The 27,370-nt window shown below is 33.5% G+C and overlaps 1 protein-coding gene across 6 annotated transcripts in view; it reads right to left on the bottom strand.

Moving 5' to 3' along the window:
- Positions 1–254: 254 nt before the first annotated feature.
- The window catches only part of Scgdelta (sarcoglycan delta), a 257,268-nt gene continuing 230,152 nt past the window's right edge, over positions 255–27,370 (bottom strand). For all 6 annotated transcript variants that reach the window (XM_083045890.1, XM_083045889.1, XM_083045893.1 and 3 more), the window contains one exon: positions 255–2,587. In XM_083045890.1, coding sequence (XP_082902016.1) covers positions 2,218–2,587 — 370 coding nt within the window. In that variant the 3' untranslated portion in view covers positions 255–2,217. The remainder of the gene's footprint in view (positions 2,588–27,370) is intronic.

The raw sequence follows: 27,370 nt of genomic DNA, 5'->3' as shown, positions 1-27,370 counted from the left end.
AATAACAAATCTACCTGTAACACGTTAAAAAATTACGTCCTTCGGGAACAGGCGGCTCGTCCAGCTGAATGAAGGAAGAATGATAAGGTTAATGGTAATAACACATTGGACGACGGAATTTTATTTATTCAATAATATATGAATAATGGCTTATAGAATAATGACGTCGTCCAATGTAATTATGTAAAAAAACAACTTGTTTGCGTAATATTATAGATTAAAAACGTTCAATAATTAGATACAACAATTAATAATAATAGTAACAATAACGACTTTATTGCCACATACATAAATAAATGGACATGGCCGATGTACAGCGTACAAGCTGGATCGCGATCCGATCCGGATGCGTGAAACTACCGTCTCATTCTCACACACACTCACTCACTCTCTTTCTTTCTCTTTATAACTTTCTCTCGCTTTTTCCGATGCAGCCGTCGCCCTACTTACAACAACAGTTCTACTTTGTATTGGAGCACGGGTTAAACAGACATCGCGTTAGAAGTAAGCGATTTCGCGAGGAATAATCTCCCTGAAAGGGTCCCGCGCGACACCCAACGCTGGAGCGAGAGCGGAGACTCGTAATGGGAGGAAGAGGTGCTACGAACGATTTGCCTACAAGTGGTTTGCGCGAGACGTATACTCGGTACACAGGGTATAAAATATCGAACGAAGAAGGCTGAGGAAGGTGCTACGAAGAGACGGGAACAAAAGGAAGATCGAGGGGTCGTCGATTTACCGGGCGCCGCCTAACAGCGATCGGGCGTTTAGTTTCGACGCACGACGTTCCGAATTCCCATCTTTAATTGTCGCATCTTTAATTAGTGCTACATTTAGAGCGCTACGTTTAATATCATTTAGCGTAGTTAACGTTGCATTTAATGCCGCAGTTTGCATTTAGACTCACGTCCTCTGATTTTTGACAATCTCTTTAAAGATTTGCGTAAAGAAATCTGAATTCTCTCTTCTTCTCAAATGCAAACCTTACAGTCACCAAAAGTGAGATGAGAGTCCGGTACGAGATGCGCATCGCGGAATAGTATCGGCGATAGTGCTACGTACACATAGTTAATAGGATCTATTCACGGTACCACGGGGATCTCCCGACCGAGACGGATCCTCGATGGACAATTCAAGGGCTTCCGAACGAGCGACGCCCTGTCGGGAGAAATATACAAGTTCGAGCCGAATCCAGAACGCCAAACAAGCAAGCAGGGTCGCAAAGAAATATGCGAATCTTCCGCAACACAAGAACTTCAGAAGGCATGTCGCATTGACCGACGGCGCTGGCGCGAGAAAAAGTTAAAGGAAAGAACTCGGTGAATGTGCCGCTTGAAGATATTCTTCGGAGAGAATTTTTCAAATGTCCGCGAATTCGAGGGAATTTTTCCGGTTGGCGGTCAAGATCTCGCGAGAATTTTCTTTGTATCCGCACGACGGGCATGTTCTCTCTTCCGAATTGCGGAGAAAACACCTGACGCGCTTGTTCGCGTTCTTCGCTGCCAGATCGGTTGGATATATATTTCACCAACGAAGATTGGCGCCATAAAACGCCCGCGACTGGAGAAGATTGACGTATGCCTTAAGTATGCGCGGGATTGAAGTTACAACAACGTCCGATTGTGCTCTTATATGACAACTCAATTAAACATGAGTGACGTTAAATTATAAAATAAAAAAAAAAAGACCAAAAAGCGAGAACAACGCAATTTTAGTTAATTGACATGTATGTATTATATTTGAAAGGCAACACTCGTCAGCGTCCAGATTAGGCCCTAAATAAACTGGAAATTCCCAAAGAGCGCCCGGCACTTAAAGGCGTATTGGGCATACGCCGCGTTCATCGAAAAATAGCGCATGCTGGGAATAATTAATTAGCTCCGACTATTCATATTTAGCGTATTCTCTCTCTCTCTCTCTCTCTCTCTCTCTCTCTCTCTCTCTCTCTCTCTCTCTCTCTTTCTATCTCTCATCATGATTTCTAATACGTCGCACTTAGTATTTTCGTCCATTTAACGCGTAATAGATTCGTTTGATATCGCTTGCAGTGTTCCAATGAAGGCCTCGTCCCCAATCATGCCGATTGGCCGATCGCAATGCGTCTTTCTTTTTCATTTCCTGTCTTTAAGATTTCTCACCGAGTTACATAGTTCATTGCAATTTGTAACAAATCATCCTGTGTTTTCGCGATACTCAGGACTACCGAGCCGTTTCGTATTAGCAAATCGATTTGTCGGCCTGACAACTGCCCTCCGGCCTGGCGAGGAAAAGCTTGCCACTTGCGCAGGCACACAACTGATAGATGGTTGTCTCCCTTTGGCTCTGATGAGTGGATGATCTACCGGAGTGTTGTTGCTGCTGTTGCTGTTGCTGTTGTTGTTGCTGTTCTCTGGACGAATGTCCTTGCATTGGCATCGCTGTCTTCAGGCCTTTCATATAGACGGACTTGGCGTCGAGTCGGATGGCTCCGTGAACGCTCTGTAGTTTCAGATCTGTCAAACAGGACGCCGAGATCTCACTCGCCCAGGACTCGATCACAACTCGCTGAGGAGCACTAATCTTCAACGATCTCGTCGCTGATTCAAGCCTGTAACATAGCAAGCAAAGATTGCTTCGTGAATATTAATGGAAAAGTATTTATATGATAATTAATTTATAATATTAAAAAAAAATTCTTTTCCTATACGTTTGTGTACGTGTATATACAATACATACTATATGTATATGTATAAAAATAAAAAATTATTTTAATCCCCTTTCTAAAAAAGGCATGTTATTGACATTGTTGTCGCTTTTCCGCGATACTGATTGGCTCTCTGTCGATTCGCGTTGTGTGTTATATTCGTAGCATCGAAAGGCAGTCATCACGAGGGTTAGCAGTTAGCAGTTTGACAGTTAGTCCAAAATAAAATTAAATAAAATAATGACATGTTTTAAATAATATGTTATAATACTTTAAATTTTGATTAATATTTTCGCGGACAAGAGGCAACAATACTTGCGAGAATCGACTTAATATGTCTTTTTTAGAAAAAGACTAGAACAACACAAGCGCGCGTTATGCCATTCCTCGATTTTATTTAAAAAAGTATGATGAATTTATATAAAGTTTTTGTTTAAACTTCATTAATATTTTTTGACAGAAATCAGATGATTAAAGCATTACATTGCCAATTAAATATTAAAATAAAAATATGTTATAAAAATTAAAATAATAATGTTAGAAATATTATGTTATATTGCCTTATCTGCGATTAATATTTTTTGAAAGAAATCAGCTGATAGCTGTTATAAATATTAATCGAGTTTAAGGAATTATATATTACATTATTTAAAACATATTATTTTAAATGTTATAACATATTCTTATTTTAAAAATTAATTAGCAAATTAACGTTTTAACCAGCTGATTTCTGTAACAAAAATATTAATCGCGGATAAGATATTACAACATATTATTTACAATATATTGCTATTTTAATTTTTATAACATATTATTATTTTAAAATTTAATTACCTCGCTATATTAATATTTTTTAATATGTTAATTTAATTAAGAAGTAATATATTTATTAAGTTAAGAATAGAAGTGAGACATGAATACAAATTTACAATTAAGGTTTCGTAGAGATAATTTTTAAAAACAATAATTATATCCTTAATTAGAGTCACAAATATATTTCGTCCGACACTTTTCGATAACCTTAATATAATTCGAATTCCGAATGCGCAATAGAAATGAGTTTCGACATATATTACCGCGATATATGCATATAGTCACGAATAATTCTTAATAATGTGCCGGCAATGTACTGTTAAAATATATATAAGATTAATTTTTTGCACGTTTTAAAATATTCAAAATTAAAATTTTTAAGCCGCAAATCCCATACGGCGCAGATTTATATTACGTATATTAGATCAAAAAAGTAGTACCCTAGTATACTTATGGTACCAAGATAATCTGCAAACAATACAATATTGAAATATATATACGATGAATTTTTGGCACGTCATAAAATATTAGAAATCGATACTTTTCTGCCGCTGACCCTATGCGACGCATCCTTATTTTATGTACATCACATGAAAAGGTTTGTATGATGGTGTCTGCGTGGTACCAAATAATTCTGTAATCAATGTACTATTAAAATGTATAATCATATGAATTTTTGGCTCGTCTTAAAATATTAGAATTTCATACTTTTTTGCCGCTGACCCTATGCGACGCATCCTTATTTTATGTATATCAAATGAAAAAGTTTGTACGCTGGTGTCTGCTTGGTACCAAAAGATTCTGTAATCAATGGACTATTGAAATGTATAATCGATGAATTTTTGGCTCGCCTTTTAATATTAAAAATCGATACTATTTTGGCGCGGACTCTGTGCGACGCATCCTTATTTTATGATTGTCAAATTAAAAAATTTGTACGCTGGTGTCTGCTTGGTACCAAATAATTCTGTAATCAATGTACTATTATAATGTATAATCGAGGAATTTTTGGCTCGTCTTAAAATATTAGAAATTCATACTTTTTTGCCGCTGACCCTATGCGACGCATCCTTATTTTATGTATATCAAATGAAAAAGTTTGTACGCTGGTGTCTGCTTGGTACAAAATAATTCTGTAATCAATGTACTATTAAAATGTATAATCGATGAATTTTTGGCTCGTCTTAAAATATTAGAAATCGATACTTTTTTGACGCTGACCCTATACGACGCATCCTAATTTTAAATATATCAAATGAAAAAGGTTGTACGCTGCTGTCTGTTTGGTACCAAAAGATTCTGTAATCAATGTACTATTAAAATGTATAATCGTTGAATTTTTGGCTCGTCTTAAAATATTAGAAATCTATACTTTTTTGACACGGATCCTATGCGACGCATCTTTATTTTATGTTTGTCAAATTAAAAAGTTTGTACGCTGGTGTCTGCTTGGTACAAAATAATTCTGTAATCAATGTACTATTAAAATGTATAATCGATGAATTTTTGGCTCGTCTTAAAATATTAGAAATCGATACTTTTTTGCCGCTGACCCTATGCGACGCATCCTTATTTTATGTATATCATATTAAAAAATTTGTACGCTGGTGTCTGCATGGTACCAAAAGATTCTGTAATAAATGTACGATTAAAATGTATAATCGATGAATTTTTGGCTCGTCTTAAAATATTAGAAATTGATACTTTTTTGCCGCTGACCCTATACAACGCATCCTTATTTTATGTATAACAAATGAAAAAGTTTGTACGCTGGTGTCTGCTTGGTACCAAAAGATTCTGTAATCAAAGGACTATTGAAATGTATAATCGATGAATTTTTGGCTCGCCTTTAAATATTAGAAATCGATACTTTTTTGGCGCGGACTCTGTGCGACGCATTTTATTTTATTTGTATCCTATTAAAAAATTTGTACGCTGGTGTCTGCATGGTACTAAAAGATTTTGTAATCAATGTAGAATTAAAATGTACAATCGATGAATTTTTGGCTTGTCTTAAAATATTAGAAATCGATACTTTTTGACGCGGACCCTGTGCGATGCATCCTCATTTTAAGTTTATCAAATTAAAAAATTTGTACGCTGGTGTCTGCTTGGTACCAAATAATTCTGTAATCAATGTACTATTAAAATGTATATCCGATGAATTTTTGGCTCGTCTTAAAATATTAGAATTTCATACTTTTTTGCCGCTGACCCTATGCGACGCATCCTTATTTTATGTATATCAAATGAAAAAGTTTGTACGCTGGTGTCTGCTTGGTACCAAAAGATTCTGTAATCAATGGACTAATGAAATGTATAATCGATGAATTTTTGGCTCGCCTTTAAATACTAGAAATCGATACTTTTTTGGCGCTGACCCTATGCGACGCATCCTCATTTTATGTATATCAAATGAAAAAGTTTGTACGCTGGTGTCTGCTTGGTACCAAATAATTCAGTAATCAATGTACTATTAAAATGTATAAACGATGAATTTTTGGCTCGTCTTAAAATATTAGAAATCGATACTTTTTGACGCGGACCCTGTGCGACGCATCCTCATTTTATGTTTATCAAATTAAAAAATTTGTACGCTGGTTTCTGCTTGGTACCAAATAATTCTGTAATCAATGTACTATTAAAATGTATAATCGATGAATTTTTGGCTCGTCTTAAAATATTAGAAATTCATACTTTTTTGCCGCTGACCCTACGCGACGGATCCTTATTTTATGTATATCAAATGAAAAAGTTTGTACGCTGGTGTCTGCTTGGTACCAAAAGATTCTGTAATCAAAGGACTATTGAAATGTATAATCGATGAATTTTTGGCTCGCCTTTAAATATTAGAAATCGATACTTTTTTGGCGCGGACTCGGTGCGACGCATTTTATTTTATTTGTATCCTATTAAAAAATTTGTACGCTGGTATCTGCATGGTACTAAAAGATTTTGTAATCAATGTAGAATTAAAATGTACAATCGATGTATTTTTGGCTTGTCTTAAAATATTAGAAATCGATACTTTTTGACGCGGACCCTGTGCGACGCATCCTCATTTTATGTTTATCAAATTAAAAAATTTGTACGCTGGTGTCTGCTTGGTACCAAATAATTCTGTAATCAATGTACTATTAAAATGTATAATCGATGAATTTTTGGCTCGCCTTTAAATATTAGAAATTCATACTTTTTTGCCGCTGACCCTACGCGACGGATCCTTATTTTATGTATATCAAATGAAAAAGTTTGTACGCTGGTGTCTGCTTGGTACCAAAAGATTCTGTAATCAATGGACTATTGAAATGTATAATCGATGAATTTTTGGCTCGCCTTTAAATATTACAAATCGATACTTTTTGACGCGGACATTGTGCGACGCAGTCTTATTTTATGTTTATCAAATTAAAAAATTTGTACGCTGGTGTCTGCTTGGTACCAAATAATTCTGTAATCAATGTACTATTAAAATGTATAAACGATGAATTTTTGGCTCGTCTTAAAATATTAGAAATCGATACTTTTTTGCCGCTGACCCTATGCGACGCATCCTTATTTTATGTTTATCAAATGAAAAAGTTTGTACGCTGGTGTCTGCTTGGTACCAAATAATTCTGTAATCAATGTAATATTAAAATGTATAATCGATGAATTTTTGGCTCGTCTTAAAATATTAGAAATTCATACTTTTTTGCCGCTGACCCTACGCGACGGATCCTTATTTTATGTATATCAAATGAAAAAGTTTGTACGCTGGTGTCTGCTTGGTACCAAAAGATTCTGTAATCAAAGGACTATTGAAATGTATAATCGATGAATTTTTGGCTCGTCTTAAAATATTAGAAATCGATACTTTTTTGCCGCTGACCCTATGCGACGCATCCTTATTTTATGTATATCAAATGAAAAAGTTTGTACGCTGGTGTCTGCTTGGTACCAAAAGATTCTGTAATCAATGGACTAATGAAATGTATAATCGATGAATTTTTGGCTCGCCTTTAAATACTAGAAATCGATACTTTTTTGGCGCTGACCCTATGCGACGCATCTTCATTTTATGTATATCAAATGAAAAAGTTTGTACGCTGGTGTCTGCGTGGTACCAAATAATTCTGTAATCAATGTACTATTAAAATGTATAAACGATGAATTTTTGGCTCGTCTTAAAATATTAGAAATCGATACTTTTTGACGCGGACCCTGTGCGACGCATCCTCATTTTATGTTTATAAAATTAAAAAATTTGTACGCTCGTGTCTGCATGGTACTAAAAGATTTTGTAATCAATGTAGAATTAAAATGTACAATCGATGAATTTTTGGCTTGTCTTAAAATATTAGAAATCGATATTTTTTGACGCGGACCCTGTGCGACGCATCCTCATTTTATGTTTATCAAATTAAAAAATTTGTACGCTGGTGTCTGCTTGGTACCAAATAATTCTGTAATCAATGTACTATTAAAATGTATATCCGATGAATTTTTGGCTCGTCTTAAAATATTAGAAATTTATACTTTTTTGCCGCTAACCCTACGCGACGGATCCTTATTTTATGTATATCAAATGAAAAAGTTTGTACGCTGGTGTCTGCTTGGTACCAAAAGATTCTGTAATCAATGGACTATTGAAATGTATAATCGATGAATTTTTGGCTCCCCTTTAAATATTACAAATCGATACTTTTTGACGCGGACATTGTGCGACGCATCCTTATTTTATGTTTATCAAATTAAAAAATTTGTACGCTGGTGTCTGCTTGGTATCAAATAATTCTGTAATCAATGTACTATTAAAATGTATTATCGATGAATTTTTGGCTCGTCTTAAAATATTAGAAATCGATACTTTTTTGCCGCTGACCCTATGCGACGCATCCTTATTTTATGTATATCAAATGAAAGAGTTTGTACGCTGGTGTTTGCTTGGTACCAAATAATTCTGTAATCAATGTACTATTAAAATGTATAATCGATGAATTTTTGGCTCGTCTTAAAAAATTAGAAATTCATACTTTTTTGCCGCTGACCCTACGCGACGGATCCTTATTTTATGTATATCAAATGAAAAAGTTTGTACGCTGGTGTCTGCTTGGAACCAAATAATTCTGTAATCAATGTACTATTAAAATGTATAATCGATGAATTTTTGGCTCGTCTTAAAATATTAGAAATTCATACTTTTTTGCCGCTGACCCTACGCGACGGATCTTTATTTTATGTATATCAAATGAAAAAGTTTGTACGCTGGTGTCTGCTTGGTACCAAAAGATTCTGTAATCAAAGGACTATTGAAATGTATAATCGATGAATTTTTGGCTCGCCTTTAAATATTAGAAATCGATACTTTTTTGGCGCCGACTCTGTGCGACGCATTTTATTTTATTTGTATCCTATTAAAAAATTTGTACGCTGGTGTCTGCATGGTACTAAAAGATTTTGTAATCAATGTAGAATTAAAATGTACAATCGATGAATTTTTGGCTTGTCTTAAAATATTAGAAATCGATACTTTTTGACGCGGACCCTGTGCGACGCAACCTCATTTTAGGTTTATCAAATTAAAAAATTTGTACGCTGGTGTCTGCTTGGTACCAAATAATTCTGTAATCAATGTACTATTAAAATGTATAATCGATGAATTTTTGGCTCGTATCAAAATATTAGAAATTCATACTTTTTTGCCGCTAACCCTACGCGACGGATATTTATTTTATGTATATCAAATGAAAAAGTTTGTACGCTGGTGTCTGCTTGGTACCAAAAGATTCTGTAATCAATGGACTATTAAAATGTATAATCGATGAATTTTTGGCTCGTCATAAAATATTAGAAATCGATACTTTTTTGCCGCTGACCCTATGCGACGCATCCTTATTTTATGTATATCAAATGAAAAAGTTTGTACGCTGGTGTCTGCTTGGTACCAAAAGATTCTGTAATCAATGGACTAATGAAATGTATAATCGATGAATTTTTGGCTCGCCTTTAAATACTAGAAATCGATACTTTTTTGGCGCTGACCCTATGCGACGCATCCTTATTTTATGTATATCAAATGAAAAAGTTTGTACGCTGGTGTCTGCTTGGTACCAAATAATTACGTAATCAATGTACTATTAAAATGTATAAACGATGAATTTTTGGCTCGTCTTATAATTTTAAAAATCGATACTTTTTTGCCGCTGACCCTATGCGACGCATCCTTATTTTATGTTTATCAAATGAAAAAGTTTGTACGCTGGTGTCTGCTTGGTATCAAAAGATTCTGTAATTAATGGACTATTGAAATGTATAATCGATGAATTTTTGGCTTGTCTTAAAATATTAGAAATTCATTCTTTTTTGCCGCTGACCCTATGCGACGCATCCTTATTTTATGTATATCAAATGAAAAAGTTTGTACGCTGGTGTCTGCTTGGTACCAAAAGATTTTGTAATCAATGGACTATTGAAATGTATAATCGATGAATTATTGGCTCGCCTTTAAATATTAGAAATCGATACTTTTTTGGCGCGGACTCTGTGCGACGCATCCTTATTTTATGTTTGTCAAATTAAAAAGTTTGTACGCTGGTGTCTGCTTGGTACCAAATAATTCTGTAATCAATGTACTATTAAAATGTATAATCGATGAATTTTTGGCTCGTCTTAAAATATTAGAAATTATACTTTTTGACGCGGACCCTGTGCGACGCATCCTCATTTTATGTTTATCAAATTAAAAAATTTGTACGCTGGTTTCTGCTTGGTACCAAATAATTCTGTAATCAATGTACTATTAAAATGTATAATCGATGAATTTTTGGCTCGTCTTAAAATATTAGAAATTCATACTTTTTTGCCGCTGACCCTACGCGACGGATCCTTATTTTATGTATATCAAATGAAAATGTTTGTACGCTGGTGTCTGCTTGGTACCAAAAGATTCTGTAATCAATGGACTATTGAAATATATAATCGATGAATTTTTGGCTCGCCTTTAAATATTACAATTCGATACTTTTTGACGCGGACATTGTGCGACGCAGTCTTATTTTATGTTTATCAAATTAAAAAATTTGTACGCTGGTGTCTGCTTGGTACCAAATAATTCTGTAATCAATGTACTATTAAAATGTATAAACGATGAATTTTTGGCTCGTCTTATAATTTTAGAAATCGATACTTTTTTGCCGCTGACCCTATGCGACGCATCCTTATTTTATGTTTATCAAATGAAAAAGTTTGTACGCTGGTGTCTGCTTGGTATCAAAAGATTCTGTAATTAATGGACTATTGAAATGTATAATCGATGAATTTTTGGCTTGTCTTAAAATATTAGAAATTCATTCTTATTTGCCACTGACCCTATGCGACGCATCCTTATTTTATGTATATCAAATGAAAAAGTTTGTACGCTGGTGTCTGCTTGGTACCAAAAGATTTTGTAATCAATGGACTATTGAAATGTATAATCGATGAATTATTGGCTCGCCTTTAAATATTAGAAATCGATACTTTTTTGGCGCGGACTCTGTGCGACGCATCCTTATTTTATGTTTGTCAAATTAAAAAGTTTGTACGCTGGTGTCTGCTTGGTACCAAATAATTCTGTAATCAATGTACTATTAAAATGTATAATCGATGAATTTTTGGCTCGTCTTAAAATATTAGAAATTCATACTTTTTTGCAGCTGACCCTACGCGACGGATCCTTATTTTATGTATATCAAATGAAAAAGTTTGTACGCTGGTGTCTGCTTGGTACCAAAAGATTCTGTAATCAATGGACTAATGAAATGTATAATCGATGAATTTTTGGCTCGCCTTTAAATACTAGAAATCGATACTTTTTTGGCGCTGATCCTATGCGACGCATCCTCATTTTATGTATATCAAATGAAAAAGTTTGTACGCTGGTGTCTGCTTGGTACCAAATAATACAGTAATCAATTTACTATTAAAATGTATAAACGATGAATTTTTGGCTCGTCTTAAAATATTAGAAATCGATACTTTTTGACGCGGACCCTTTGCGACGCATCCTCATTTTATGTTTATCAAATTAAAAAATTTGTACGCTGGTTTCTGCTTGGTACCAAATAATTCTGTAATCAATGGACTATTAAAATGTATAATCGATGAATTTTTGGCTCGTCATAAAATATTAGAAATCGATACTTTTTTGCCGCTGACCCTATGCGACGCATCCTTATTTTATGTATATCAAATGAAAAAGTTTGTACGCTGGTGTCTGCTTGGTACCAAAAGATTCTGTAATCAATGGACTAATGAAATGTATAATCGATGAATTTTTGGCTCGCCTTTAAATACTAGAAATCGATACTTTTTTGGCGCTGACCCTATGCGACGCATCCTCATTTTATGTATATCAAATGAAAAAGTTTGTACGCTGGTGTCTGCTTGGTACCAAATAATTACGTAATCAATGTACTATTAAAATGTATAAACGATGAATTTTTGGCTCGTCTTATAATTTTAGAAATCGATCCTTTTTTGCCGCTGACCCTATGCGACGCATCCTTATTTTATGTTTATCAAATGAAAAAGTTTGTACGCTGGTGTCTGCTTGGTATCAAAAGATTCTGTAATTAATGGACTATTGAAATGTATAATCGATGAATTTTTGGCTTGTCTTAAAATATTAGAAATTCATTCTTTTTTGCCGCTGACCCTATGCGACGCATCCTTATTTTATGTATATCAAATGAAAAAGTTTGTACGCTGGTGTCAGCTTGGTACCAAAAGATTCTGTAATCAATGGACTAATGAAATGTATAATCGATGAATTTTTGGCTCGCCTTTAAATATTAGAAATTTATACTTTTTTGCCGCTAACCCTACGCGACGGATCCTTATTTTATGTATATCAAATGAAAAAGTTTGTACGCTGGTGTCTGCTTGGTACCAAAAGATTCTGTAATCAATGGACTATTAAAATGTATAATCGATGAATTTTTGGCTCGTCATAAAATATTAGAAATCGATACTTTTTTGCCGCTGACCCTATGCGACGCATCCTTATTTTATGTATATCAAATGAAAAAGTTTGTACGCTGGTGTCTGCTTGGTACCAAATAATTACGTAATCAATGTACTATTAAAATGTATAAACGATGAATTTTTGGCTCGTCTTATAATTTTAGAAATCGATACTTTTTTGCCGCTGACCCTATGCGACGCATCCTTATTTTATGTTTATCAAATGAAAAAGTTTGTACGCTGGTGTCTGCTTGGTATCAAAAGATTCTGTAATTAATGGACTATTGAAATGTATAATCGATGAATTTTTGGCTTGTCTTAAAATATTAGAAATTCATTCTTTTTTGCCGCTGACCCTATGCGACGCATCCTTATTTTATGTATATCAAATGAAAAAGTTTGTACGCTGGTGTCTGCTTGGTACCAAAAGATTTTGTAATCAATGGACTATTGAAATGTATAATCGATGAATTATTGGCTCGCCTTTAAATATTAGAAATCGATACTTTTTTGGCGCGGACTCTGTGCGACGCATCCTTATTTTATGTTTGTCAAATTAAAAAATTTGTACGCTGGTGTCTGCTTGGTACCAAATAATTCTGTAATCAATGTACTATTAAAATGTATAATCGATGAATTTTTGGCTCGTCTTAAAATATTAGAAATCGATACTTTTTGACGCGGACCCTGTGCGACGCATCCTCATTTTATGTTTATCAAATTAAAAAATTTGTACGCTGGTTTCTGCTTGGTACCAAATAATTCTGTAATCAATGTACTATTAAAATGTATAATCGATGAATTTTTGGCTCGTCTTAAAATATTAGAAATTCATACTTTTTTGCCGCTGACCCTACGCGACGGATCCTTATTTTATGTATATCAAATGAAAATGTTTGTACGCTGGTGTCTGCTTGGTACCAAAAGATTCTGTAATCAATGGACTATTGAAATATATAATCGATGAATTTTTGGCTCGCCTTTAAATATTACAAATCGATACTTTTTGACGCGGACATTGTGCGACGCAGTCTTATTTTATGTTTATCAAATTAAAAAATTTGTACGCTGGTGTCTGCTTGGTACCAAATAATTCTGTAATCAATGTACTATTAAAATGTATAAACGATGAATTTTTGGCTCGTCTTATAATTTTAGAAATCGATACTTTTTTGCCGCTGACCCTATGCGACGCATCCTTATTTTATGTTTATCAAATGAAAAAGTTTGTACGCTGGTGTCTGCTTGGTATCAAAAGATTCTGTAATTAATGGACTATTGAAATGTATAATCGATGAATTTTTGGCTTGTCTTAAAATATTAGAAATTCATTCTTTTTTGCCGCTGACCCTATGCGACGCATCCTTATTTTATGTATATCAAATGAAAAAGTTTGTACGCTGGTGTCTGCTTGGTACCAAAAGATTTTGTAATCAATGGACTATTGAAATGTATAATCGATGAATTATTGGCTCGCCTTTAAATATTAGAAATCGATACTTTTTTGGCGCGGACTCTGTGCGACGCATCCTTATTTTATGTTTGTCAAATTAAAAAGTTTGTACGCTGGTGTCTGCTTGGTACCAAATAATTCTGTAATCAATGTACTATTAAAATGTATATCCGATGAATTTTTGGCTCGTCTTAAAATATTAGAAATTTATACTTTTTTGCCGCTAACCCTACGCGACGGATCCTTATTTTATGTATATCAAATGAAAAAGTTTGTACGCTGGTGTCTGCTTGGTACCAAAAGATTCTGTAATCAATGGACTATTGAAATGTATAATCGATGAATTTTTGGGTCGCCTTTAAATATTACAAATCGATACTTTTTGACGCGGACATTGTGCGACGCATCCTTATTTTATGTTTATCAAATTAAAAAATTTGTACGTTGGTGTCTGCTTGGTATCAAATAATTCTGTAATCAATGTACTATTAAAATGTATTATCGATGAATTTTTGGCTCGTCTTAAAATATTAGAAATCGATACTTTTTTGCCGCTGACCCTATGCGACGCATCCTTATTTTATGTATATCAAATGAAAAAGTTTGTACGCTGGTGTCTGCTTGGTACCAAAAGATTCTGTAATCAAAGGACTATTGAAATGTATAATCGATGAATTTTTGGCTCGCCTTTAAATATTAGAAATCGATACTTTTTTGGCGCGGACTCTGTGCGACGCATTTTATTTTATTTGTATCCTATTAAAAAATTTGTATGCTGGTGTCTGCATGGTACTAAAAGATTTTGTAATCAATGTAGAATTAAAATGTACAATCGATGAATTTTTGGCTTGTCTTAAAATATTAGAAATCGATACTTTTTGACGCGGACCCTGTGCGACGCATCCTCATTTTATGTTTATCAAATTAAAAAATTTGTACGCTGGTGTCTGCTTGGTACCAAATAATTCTGTAATCAATGTACTATTAAAATGTATAATCGATGAATTTTTGGCTCGTCTTAAAATATTAGAAATTCATACTTTTTTGCCGCTGACCCTACGCGACGGATAATTATTTTATGTATATCAAATGAAAAAGTTTGTATGCTGGTGTCTGCTTGGTACCAAAAGATTCTGTAATCAATGGACTAATGAAATGTATAATCGATGAATTTTTGGCTCGCCTTTAAATACTAGAAATCGATACTTTTTTGGCGCTGACCCTTTGCGACGCATCTTCATTTTATGTAAATCAAATGAAAAAGTTTGTACGCTGGTGTCTGCTTGGTACCAAATAATTCTGTAATCAATGTACTATTAAAATGTATAAACGATGAATTTTTGGCTCGTCTTAAAATATTAGAAATCGATACTTTTTGACGCGGACCCTGTGCGACGCAACCTCATTTTATGTTTATCAAATTAAAAAATTTGTACGCTGGTGTCTGCTCGGTACCAAATAATTCTGTAATCAATGTACTATTAAAATGTATAATCGATGAATTTTTGGCTCGTCTTAAAATATTAGAAATTCATACTTTTTTGCCGCTGACCCTACGCGACGGATCTTTATTTTATGTATATCAAATGAAAAAGTTTGTACGCTGGTGTCTGCTTGGTACCAAAAGATTCTGTAATCAAAGGACTATTGAAATGTATAATCGATGAATTTTTGGCTCGCCTTTAAATATTAGAAATCGATACTTTTTTGGCGCCGACTCTGTGCGACGCATTTTATTTTATTTGTATCCTATTAAAAAATTTGTACGCTGGTGTCTGCATGGTACTAAAAGATTTTGTAATCAATGTAGAATTAAAATGTACAATCGATGAATTTTTGGCTTGTCTTAAAATATTAGAAATCGATACTTTTTGACGCGGACCCTGTGCGACGCAACCTCATTTTAGGTTTATCAAATTAAAAAATTTGTACGCTGGTGTCTGCTTGGTACCAAATAATTCTGTAATCAATGTACTATTAAAATGTATAATCGATGAATTTTTGGCTCGTATCAAAATATTAGAAATTCATACTTTTTTGCCGCTAACCCTACGCGACGGATATTTATTTTATGTATATCAAATGAAAAAGTTTGTACGCTGGTGTCTGCTTGGTACCAAAAGATTCTGTAATCAATGGACTATTAAAATGTATAATCGATGAATTTTTGGCTCGTCATAAAATATTAGAAATCGATACTTTTTTGCCGCTGACCCTATGCGACGCATCCTTATTTTATGTATATCAAATGAAAAAGTTTGTACGCTGGTGTCTGCTTGGTACCAAAAGATTCTGTAATCAATGGACTAATGAAATGTATAATCGATGAATTTTTGGCTCGCCTTTAAATACTAGAAATCGATACTTTTTTGGCGCTGACCCTATGCGACGCATCCTTATTTTATGTATATCAAATGAAAAAGTTTGTACGCTGGTGTCTGCTTGGTACCAAATAATTACGTAATCAATGTACTATTAAAATGTATAAACGATGAATTTTTGGCTCGTCTTATAATTTTAGAAATCGATACTTTTTTGCCGCTGACCCTATGCGACGCATCCTTATTTTATGTTTATCAAATGAAAAAGTTTGTACGCTGGTGTCTGCTTGGTATCAAAAGATTTTGTAATTAATGGACTATTGAAATGTATAATCGATGAATTTTTGGCTTGTCTTAAAATATTAGAAATTCATTCTTTTTTGCCGCTGACCCTATGCGACGCATCCTTATTTTATGTATATCAAATGAAAAAGTTTGTACGCTGGTGTCTGCTTGGTACCAAAAGATTTTGTAATCAATGGACTATTGAAATGTATAATCGATGAATTATTGGCTCGCCTTTAAATATTAGAAATCGATACTTTTTTGGCGCGGACTCTGTGCGACGCATCCTTATTTTATGTTTGTCAAATTAAAAAGTTTGTACGCTGGTGTCTGCTTGGTACCAAATAATTCTGTAATCAATGTACTATTAAAATGTATAATCGATGAATTTTTGGCTCGTCTTAAAATATTAGAAATCGATACTTTTTGACGCGGACCCTGTGCGACGCATCCTCATTTTATGTTTATCAAATTAAAAAATTTGTACGCTGGTTTCTGCTTGGTACCAAATAATTCTGTAATCAATGTACTATTAAAATGTATAATCGATGAATTTTTGGCTCGTCTTAAAATATTAGAAATTCATACTTTTTTGCCGCTGACCCTACGCGACGGATCCTTATTTTATGTATATCAAATGAAAATGTTTGTACGCTGGTGTCTGCTTGGTACCAAAAGATTCTGTAATCAATGGACTATTGAAATATATAATCGATGAATTTTTGGCTCGCCTTTAAATATTACAATTCGATACTTTTTGACGCGGACATTGTGCGACGCAGTCTTATTTTATGTTTATCAAATTAAAAAATTTGTACGCTGGTGTCTGCTTGGTACCAAATAATTCTGTAATCAATGTACTATTAAAATGTATAAACGATGAATATTTGGCTCGTCTTATAATTTTAGAAATCGATACTTTTTTGCCGCTGACCCTATGCGACGCATCCTTATTTTATGTTTATCAAATGAAAAAGTTTGTACGCTGGTGTCTGCTTGGTATCAAAAGATTCTGTAATTAATGGACTATTGAAATGTATAATCGATGAATTTTTGGCTTGTCTTAAAATATTAGAAATTCATTCTTTTTTGCCGCTGACCCTATGCGACGCATCCTTATTTTATGTATATCAAATGAAAAAGTTTGTACGCTGGTGTCTGCTTGGTACCAAAAGATTTTGTAATCAATGGACTATTGAAATGTATAATCGATGAATTATTGGCTCGCCTTTAAATATTTAAATCGATACTTTTTTGGCGCGGACTCTGTGCGACGCATCCTTATTTTATGTTTGTCAAATTAAAAAGTTTGTACGCTGGTGTCTGCTTGGTACCAAATAATTCTGTAATCAATGTACTATTAAAATGTATAATCGATGAATTTTTGGCTCGTCTTAAAATATTAGAAATTCATACTTTTTTGCAGCTGACCCTACGCGACGGATCCTTATTTTATGTATATCAAATGAAAAAGTTTGTACGCTGGTGTCTGCTTGGTACCAAAAGATTCTGTAATCAATGGACTAATGAAATGTATAATCGATGAATTTTTGGCTCGCCTTTAAATACTAGAAATCGATACTTTTTTGGCGCTGATCCTATGCGACGCATCCTCATTTTATGTATATCAAATGAAAAAGTTTGTACGCTGGTGTCTGCTTGGTACCAAATAATACAGTAATCAATTTACTATTAAAATGTATAAACGATGAATTTTTGGCTCGTCTTAAAATATTAGAAATCGATACTTTTTGACGCGGACCCTTTGCGACGCATCCTCATTTTATGTTTATCAAATTAAAAAATTTGTACGCTGGTTTCTGCTTGGTACCAAATAATTCTGTAATCAATGGACTATTAAAATGTATAATCGATGAATTTTTGGCTCGTCATAAAATATTAGAAATCGATACTTTTTTGCCGCTGACCATATGCGACGCATCCTTATTTTATGTATATCAAATGAAAAAGTTTGTACGCTGGTGTCTGCTTGGTACCAAAAGATTCTGTAATCAATGGACTAATGAAATGTATAATCGATGAATTTTTGGCTCGCCTTTAAATACTAGAAATCGATACTTTTTTGGCGCTGACCCTATGCGACGCATCCTCATTTTATGTATATCAAATGAAAAAGTTTGTACGCTGGTGTCTGCTTGGTACCAAATAATTACGTAATCAATGTACTATTAAAATGTATAAACGATGAATTTTTGGCTCGTCTTATAATTTTAGAAATCGATACTTTTTTGCCGCTGACCCTATGCGACGCATCCTTATTTTATGTTTATCAAATGAAAAAGTTTGTACGCTGGTGTCTGCTTGGTATCAAAAGATTCTGTAATTAATGGACTATTGAAATGTATAATCGATGAATTTTTGGCTTGTCTTAAAATATTAGAAATTCATTCTTTTTTGCCGCTGACCCTATGCGACGCATCCTTATTTTATGTATATCAAATGAAAAAGTTTGTACGCTGGTGTCTGCTTGGTACCAAAAGATTTTGTAATCAATGGACTATTGAAATGTATAATCGATGAATTATTGGCTCGCCTTTAAATATTAGAAATCGATACTTTTTTGGCGCGGACTCTGTGCGACGCATCCTTATTTTATGTTTGTCAAATTAAAAAGTTTGTACGCTGGTGTCTGCTTGGTACCAAATAATTCTGTAATCAATGTACTATTAAAATGTATAATCGATGAATTTTTGGCTCGTCTTAAAATATTAGAAATCGATACTTTTTGACGCGGACCCTGTGCGACGCATCCTCATTTTATGTTTATCAAATTAAAAAATTTGTACGCTGGTTTCTGCTTGGTACCAAATAATTCTGTAATCAATGTACTATTAAAATGTATAATCGATGAATTTTTGGCTCGTCTTAAAATATTAGAAATTCATACTTTTTTGCCGCTGACCCTACGCGACGGATCCTTATTTTATGTATATCAAATGAAAATGTTTGTACGCTGGTGTCTGCTTGGTACCAAAAGATTCTGTAATCAATGGACTATTGAAATATATAATCGATGAATTTTTGGCTCGCCTTTAAATATTACAAATCGATACTTTTTGACGCGGACATTGTGCGACGCAGTCTTATTTTATGTTTATCAAATTAAAAAATTTGTACGCTGGTGTCTGCTTGGTACCAAATAATTCTGTAATCAATGTACTATTAAAATGTATAAACGATGAATTTTTGGCTCGTCTTATAATTTTAGAAATCGATACTTTTTTGCCGCTGACCCTATGCGACGCATCCTTATTTTATGTTTATCAAATGAAAAAGTTTGTACGCTGGTGTCTGCTTGGTATCAAAAGATTCTGTAATTAATGGACTATTGAAATGTATAATCGATGAATTTTTGGCTTGTCTTAAAATATTAGAAATTCATTCTTTTTTGCCGCTGACCCTATGCGACGCATCCTTATTTTATGTATATCAAATGAAAAAGTTTGTACGCTGGTGTCTGCTTGGTACCAAAAGATTTTGTAATCAATGGACTATTGAAATGTATAATCGATGAATTATTGGCTCGCCTTTAAATATTAGAAATCGATACTTTTTTGGCGCGGACTCTGTGCGACGCATCCTTATTTTATGTTTGTCAAATTAAAAAGTTTGTACGCTGGTGTCTGCTTGGTACCAAATAATTCTGTAATCAATGTACTATTAAAATGTATAATCGATGAATTTTTGGCTCGTCTTAAAATATTAGAAATTCATACTTTTTTGCAGCTGACCCTACGCGACGGATCCTTATTTTATGTATATCAAATGAAAAAGTTTGTACGCTGGTGTCTGCTTGGTACCAAAAGATTCTGTAATCAATGGACTAATGAAATGTATAATCGATGAATTTTTGGCTCGCCTTTAAATACTAGAAATCGATACTTTTTTGGCGCTGATCCTATGCGACGCATCCTCATTTTATGTATATCAAATGAAAAAGTTTGTACGCTGGTGTCTGCTTGGTACCAAATAATTCTGTAATCAATGTACTATTAAAATGTATATCCGATGAATTTTTGGCTCGTCTTAAAATATTAGAAATTTATACTTTTTTGCCGCTAACCCTACGCGACGGATCCTTATTTTATGTATATCAAATGAAAAAGTTTGTACGCTGGTGTCTGCTTGGTACCAAAAGATTCTGTAATCAATGGACTATTGAAATGTATAATCGATGAATTTTTGGGTCGCCTTTAAATATTACAAATCGATACTTTTTGACGCGGACATTGTGCGACGCATTTTATTTTATTTGTATCCTATTAAAAAATTTGTACGCTGGTGTCTGCATGGTACTAAAAGATTTTGTAATCAATGTAGAATTAAAATGTACAATCGATGAATTTTTGGCTTGTCTTAAAATATTAGAAATCGATACTTTTTGACGCGGACCCTGTGCGACGCATCCTCATTTTATGTTTATCAAATTAAAAAATTTGTACGCTGGTGTCTGCTTGGTACCAAATAATTCTGTAATCAATGTACTATTAAAATGTATAATCGATGAATTTTTGGCTCGTATCAAAATATTAGAAATTCATTCTTTTTTGCCGCTAACCCTACGCGAAGGATATTTATTTTATGTATATCAAATGAAAAAGTTTGTACGCTGGTGTCTGCTTGGTACCAAAAGATTCTGTAATCAATGGACTATTAAAATGTATAATCGATGAATTTTTGGCTCGTCTTAAAATATTAGAAATCGATACTTTTTTGTCGCTGACCCTACGCGACGGATCCTTATTTTATGTATATCAAATGAAAAAATTTGTACGCTGGTGTCTGCTTGGTACCAAAAGATTCTGTAATCAATGGACTAATGAAATGTATAATCGATGTATTTTTGGCTCGCCTTTAAATATTACAAATCGATACTTTTTGACGCGGACATTGTGCGACGCATCCTTATTTTATGTTTATCAAATTAAAAAATTTGTACGTTGGTGTCTGCTTGGTATCAAATAATTCTGTAATCAATGTACTATTAAAATGTATTATCGATGAATTTTTGGCTCGTCTTAAAATATTAGAAATCGATACTTTTTTGCCGCTGACCCTATGCGACGCATCCTTATTTTATGTATATCAAATGAAAAAGTTTGTACGCTGGTGTCTGCTTGGTACCAAAAGATTCTGTAATCAAAGGACTATTGAAATGTATAATCGATGAATTTTTGGCTCGCCTTTAAATATTAGAAATCGATACTTTTTTGGCGTGGACTCTGTGCGACGCATTTTATTTTATTTGTATCCTATTAAAAAATTTGTACGCTGGTGTCTGCATGGTACTAAAAGATTTTGTAATCAATGTAGAATTAAAATGTACAATCGATGAATTTTTGGCTTGTCTTAAAATATTAGAAATCGATACTTTTTGACGCGGACCCTGTGCGACGCATCCTCATTTTATGTTTATCAAATTAAAAAATTTGTACGCTGGTGTCTGCTTGTTACCAAATAATTCTGTAATCAATGTACTATTAAAATGTATAATCGATGAATTTTTGGCTCGTCTTAAAATATTAGAAATTCATACTTTTTTGCCGCTGACCCTACGCGACGGATAATTATTTTATGTATATCAAATGAAAAAGTTTGTACGCTGGTGTCTGCTTGGTACCAAAAGATTCTGTAATCAATGGACTAATGAAATGTATAATCGATGAATTTTTGGCTCGCCTTTAAATACTAGAAATCGATACTTTTTTGGCGCTGACCCTATGCGACGCATCTTCATTTTATGTATATCAAATGAAAAAGTTTGTACGCTGGTGTCTGCTTGGTACCAAATAATTCTGTAATCAATGTACTATTAAAATGTATAAACGATGAATTTTTGGCTCGTCTTAAAATATTAGAAATCGATACTTTTTGACGCGGACCCTGTGCGACGCAACCTCATTTTATGTTTATCAAATTAAAAAATTTGTACGCTGGTGTCTGCTCGGTACCAAATAATTCTGTCATCAATGTACTATTAAAATGTATAATCGATGAATTTTTGGCTCGTCTTAAAATATTAGAAATTCATACTTTTTTGCCGCTGACCCTACGCGACGGATCCTTATTTTATGTATATCAAATGAAAAAGTTTGTACGCTGGTGTCTGCTTGGTACCAAAAGATTCTGTAATCAAAGGACTATTGAAATGTATAATCGATGAATTTTTGGCTCGCCTTTAAATATTAGAAATCGATACTTTTTTGCCGCTAACCCTACGCGACGGATCCTTATTTTATGTATATCAAATGAAAAAGTTTGTACGCTGGTGTCTGCTTGGTACCAAAAGATTCTGTAATCAATGGACTATTGAAATGTATAATCGATGAATTTTTGGCTTGTCTTAAAATATTAGAAATTCATTCTTTTTTGCCGCTGACCCTATGCGACGCATCCTTATTTTATGTATATCAAATGAAAAAGTTTGTACGCTGGTGTCTGCTTGGTACCAAAAGATTTTGTAATCAATGGACTATTGAAATGTATAATCGATGAATTATTGGCTCGCCTTTAAATATTAGAAATCGATACTTTTTTGGCGCGGACTCTGTGCGACGCATCCTTATTTTATGTTTGTCAAATTAAAAAGTTTGTACGCTGGTGTCTGCTTGGTACCAAATAATTCTGTAATCAATGTACTATTAAAATGTATAATCGATGAATTTTTGGCTCGTCTTAAAATATTAGAAATCGATACTTTTTGACGCGGACCCTGTGCGACGCATCCTCATTTTATGTTTATCAAATTAAAAAATTTGTACGCTGGTTTCTGCTTGGTACCAAATAATTCTGTAATCAATGTACTATTAAAATGTATAATCGATGAATTTTTGGCTCGTCTTAAAATATTAGAAATTCATACTTTTTTGCCGCTGACCCTACGCGACGGATCCTTATTTTATGTATATCAAATGAAAATGTTTGTACGCTGGTGTCTGCTTGGTACCAAAAGATTCTGTAATCAATGGACTATTGAAATATATAATCGATGAATTTTTGGCTCGCCTTTAAATATTACAAATCGATACTTTTTGACGCGGACATTGTGCGACGCAGTCTTATTTTATGTTTATCAAATTAAAAAATTTGTACGCTGGTGTCTGCTTGGTACCAAATAATTCTGTAATCAATGTACTATTAAAATGTATAAACGATGAATTTTTGGCTCGTCTTATAATTTTAGAAATCGATACTTTTTTGCCGCTGACCCTATGCGACGCATCCTTATTTTATGTTTATCAAATGAAAAAGTTTGTACGCTGGTGTCTGCTTGGTATCGAAAGATTCTGTAATTAATGGACTATTGAAATGTATAATCGATGAATTTTTGGCTTGTCTTAAAATATTAGAAATTCATTCTTTTTTGCCGCTGACCCTATGCGACGCATCCTTATTTTATGTATATCAAATGAAAAAGTTTGTACGCTGGTGTCTGCTTGGTACCAAAAGATTTTGTAATCAATGGACTATTGAAATGTATAATCGATGAATTATTGGCTCGCCTTTAAATATTAGAAATCGATACTTTTTTGGCGCGGACTCTGTGCGACGCATCCTTATTTTATGTTTGTCAAATTAAAAAGTTTGTACGCTGGTGTCTGCTTGGTACCAAATAATTCTGTAATCAATGTACTATTAAAATGTATAATCGATGAATTTTTGGCTCGTCTTAAAATATTAGAAATTCATACTTTTTTGCAGCTGACCCTACGCGACGGATCCTTATTTTATGTATATCAAATGAAAAAGTTTGTACGCTGGTGTCTGCTTGGTACCAAAAGATTCTGTAATCAATGGACTAATGAAATGTATAATCGATGAATTTTTGGCTCGCCTTTAAATACTAGAAATCGATACTTTTTTGGCGCTGATCCTATGCGACGCATCCTCATTTTATGTATATCAAATGAAAAAGTTTGTACGCTGGTGTCTGCTTGGTACCAAATAATTCTGTAATCAATGTACTATTAAAATGTATATCCGATGAATTTTTGGCTCGTCTTAAAATATTAGAAATTTATACTTTTTTGCCGCTAACCCTACGCGACGGATCCTTATTTTATGTATATCAAATGAAAAAGTTTGTACGCTGGTGTCTGCTTGGTACCAAAAGATTCTGTAATCAATGGACTATTGAAATGTATAATCGATGAATTTTTGGGTCGCCTTTAAATATTACAAATCGATACTTTTTGACGCGGACATTGTGCGACGCATCCTTATTTTATGTTTATCAAATTAAAAAATTTGTACGTTGGTGTCTGCTTGGTATCAAATAATTCTGTAATCAATGTACTATTAAAATGTATTATCGATGAATTTTTGGCTCGTCTTAAAATATTAGAAATCGATACTTTTTTGCCGCTGACCCTATGCGACGCATCCTTATTTTATGTATATCAAATGAAAAAGTTTGTACGCTGGTGTCTGCTTGGTACCAAAAGATTCTGTAATCAAAGGACTATTGAAATGTATAATCGATGAATTTTTGGCTCGCCTTTAAATATTAGAAATCGATACTTTTTTGGCGCGGACTCTGTGCGACGCATTTTATTTTATTTGTATCCTATTAAAAAATTTGTATGCTGGTGTCTGCATGGTACTAAAAGATTTTGTAATCAATGTAGAATTAAAATGTACAATCGATGAATTTTTGGCTTGTCTTAAAATATTAGAAATCGATACTTTTTGACGCGGACCCTGTGCGACGCATCCTCATTTTATGTTTATCAAATTAAAAAATTTGTACGCTGGTGTCTGCTTGGTACCAAATAATTCTGTAATCAATGTACTATTAAAATGTATAATCGATGAATTTTTGGCTCGTCTTAAAATATTAGAAATTCATACTTTTTTGCCGCTGACCCTACGCGACGGATAATTATTTTATGTATATCAAATGAAAAAGTTTGTATGCTGGTGTCTGCTTGGTACCAAAAGATTCTGTAATCAATGGACTAATGAAATGTATAATCGATGAATTTTTGGCTCGCCTTTAAATACTAGAAATCGATACTTTTTTGGCGCTGACCCTATGCGACGCATCTTCATTTTATGTAAATCAAATGAAAAAGTTTGTACGCTGGTGTCTGCTTGGTACCAAATAATTCTGTAATCAATGTACTATTAAAATGTATAAACGATGAATTTTTGGCTCGTCTTAAAATATTAGAAATCGATACTTTTTGACGCGGACCCTGTGCGACGCAACCTCATTTTATGTTTATCAAATTAAAAAATTTGTACGCTGGTGTCTGCTCGGTACCAAATAATTCTGTAATCAATGTACTATTAAAATGTATAATCGATGAATTTTTGGCTCGTCTTAAAATATTAGAAATTCATACTTTTTTGCCGCTGACCCTACGCGACGGATCCTTATTTTATGTATATCAAATGAAAAAGTTTGTACGCTGGTGTCTGCTTGGTACCAAAAGATTCTGTAATCAATGGACTATTGAAATGTATAATCGATGAATTTTTGGCTCGCCTTTAAATATTAGAAATCGATACTTTTTTGGCGCGGACTCTGTGCGACGCATTTTATTTTATTTGTATCCTATTAAAAAATTTGTACGCTGGTGTCTGCATGGTACTAAAAGATTTTGTAATCAATGTAGAATTAAAATGTACAATCGATGAATTTTTGGCTTGTCTTAAAATATTAGAAATCGATACTTTTTGACGCGGACCCTGTGCGACGCATCCTCATTTTATGTTTATCAAATTAAAAAATTTGTACGCTGGTGTCTGCTTGGTACCAAATAATTCTGTAATCAATGTACTATTAAAATGTATAATCGATGAATTTTTGGCTCGTATCAAAATATTAGAAATTCATACTTTTTTGCCGCTAACCCTACGCGAAGGATATTTATTTTATGTATATCAAATGAAAAAGTTTGTACGCTGGTGTCTGCTTGGTACCAAAAGATTCTGTAATCAATGGACTATTAAAATGTATAATCGATGAATTTTTGGCTCGTCTTAAAATATTAGAAATCGATACTTTTTTGTCGCTGACCCTACGCGACGGATCCTTATTTTATGTATATCAAATGAAAAAGTTTGTACGCTGGTGTCTGCTTGGTACCAAAAGATTCTGTAATCAATGGACTAATGAAATGTATAATCGATGTATTTTTGGCTCGCCTTTAAATATTACAAATCGATACTTTTTGACGCGGACATTGTGCGACGCATCCTTATTTTATGTTTATCAAATTAAAAAATTTGTACGTTGGTGTCTGCTTGGTATCAAATAATTCTGTAATCAATGTACTATTAAAATGTATTATCGATGAATTTTTGGCTCGTCTTAAAATATTAGAAATCGATACTTTTTTGCCGCTGACCCTATGCGACGCATCCTTATTTTATGTATATCAAATGAAAAAGTTTGTACGCTGGTGTCTGCTTGGTACCAAAAGATTCTGTAATCAAAGGACTATTGAAATGTATAATCGATGAATTTTTGGCTCGCCTTTAAATATTAGAAATCGATACTTTTTTGGCGTGGACTCTGTGCGACGCATTTTATTTTATTTGTATCCTATTAAAAAATTTGTACGCTGGTGTCTGCATGGTACTAAAAGATTTTGTAATCAATGTAGAATTAAAATGTACAATCGATGAATTTTTGGCTTGTCTTAAAATATTAGAAATCGATACTTTTTGACGCGGACCCTGTGCGACGCATCCTCATTTTATGTTTATCAAATTAAAAAATTTGTACGCTGGTGTCTGCTTGTTACCAAATAATTCTGTAATCAATGTACTATTAAAATGTATAATCGATGAATTTTTGGC

The sequence above is a fragment of the Prenolepis imparis genome, unplaced genomic scaffold (assembly GCF_030444845.1).
Source record: "Prenolepis imparis isolate NDT839.2.m4 unplaced genomic scaffold, iyPreImpa1.0 SCAF_9, whole genome shotgun sequence".
Taxonomy (NCBI): Eukaryota; Metazoa; Arthropoda; class Insecta; order Hymenoptera; family Formicidae; genus Prenolepis; species Prenolepis imparis.
Note: the sequence above shows the minus strand (reverse complement) of the source record. Positions and strands in the feature narration are given on the sequence as shown.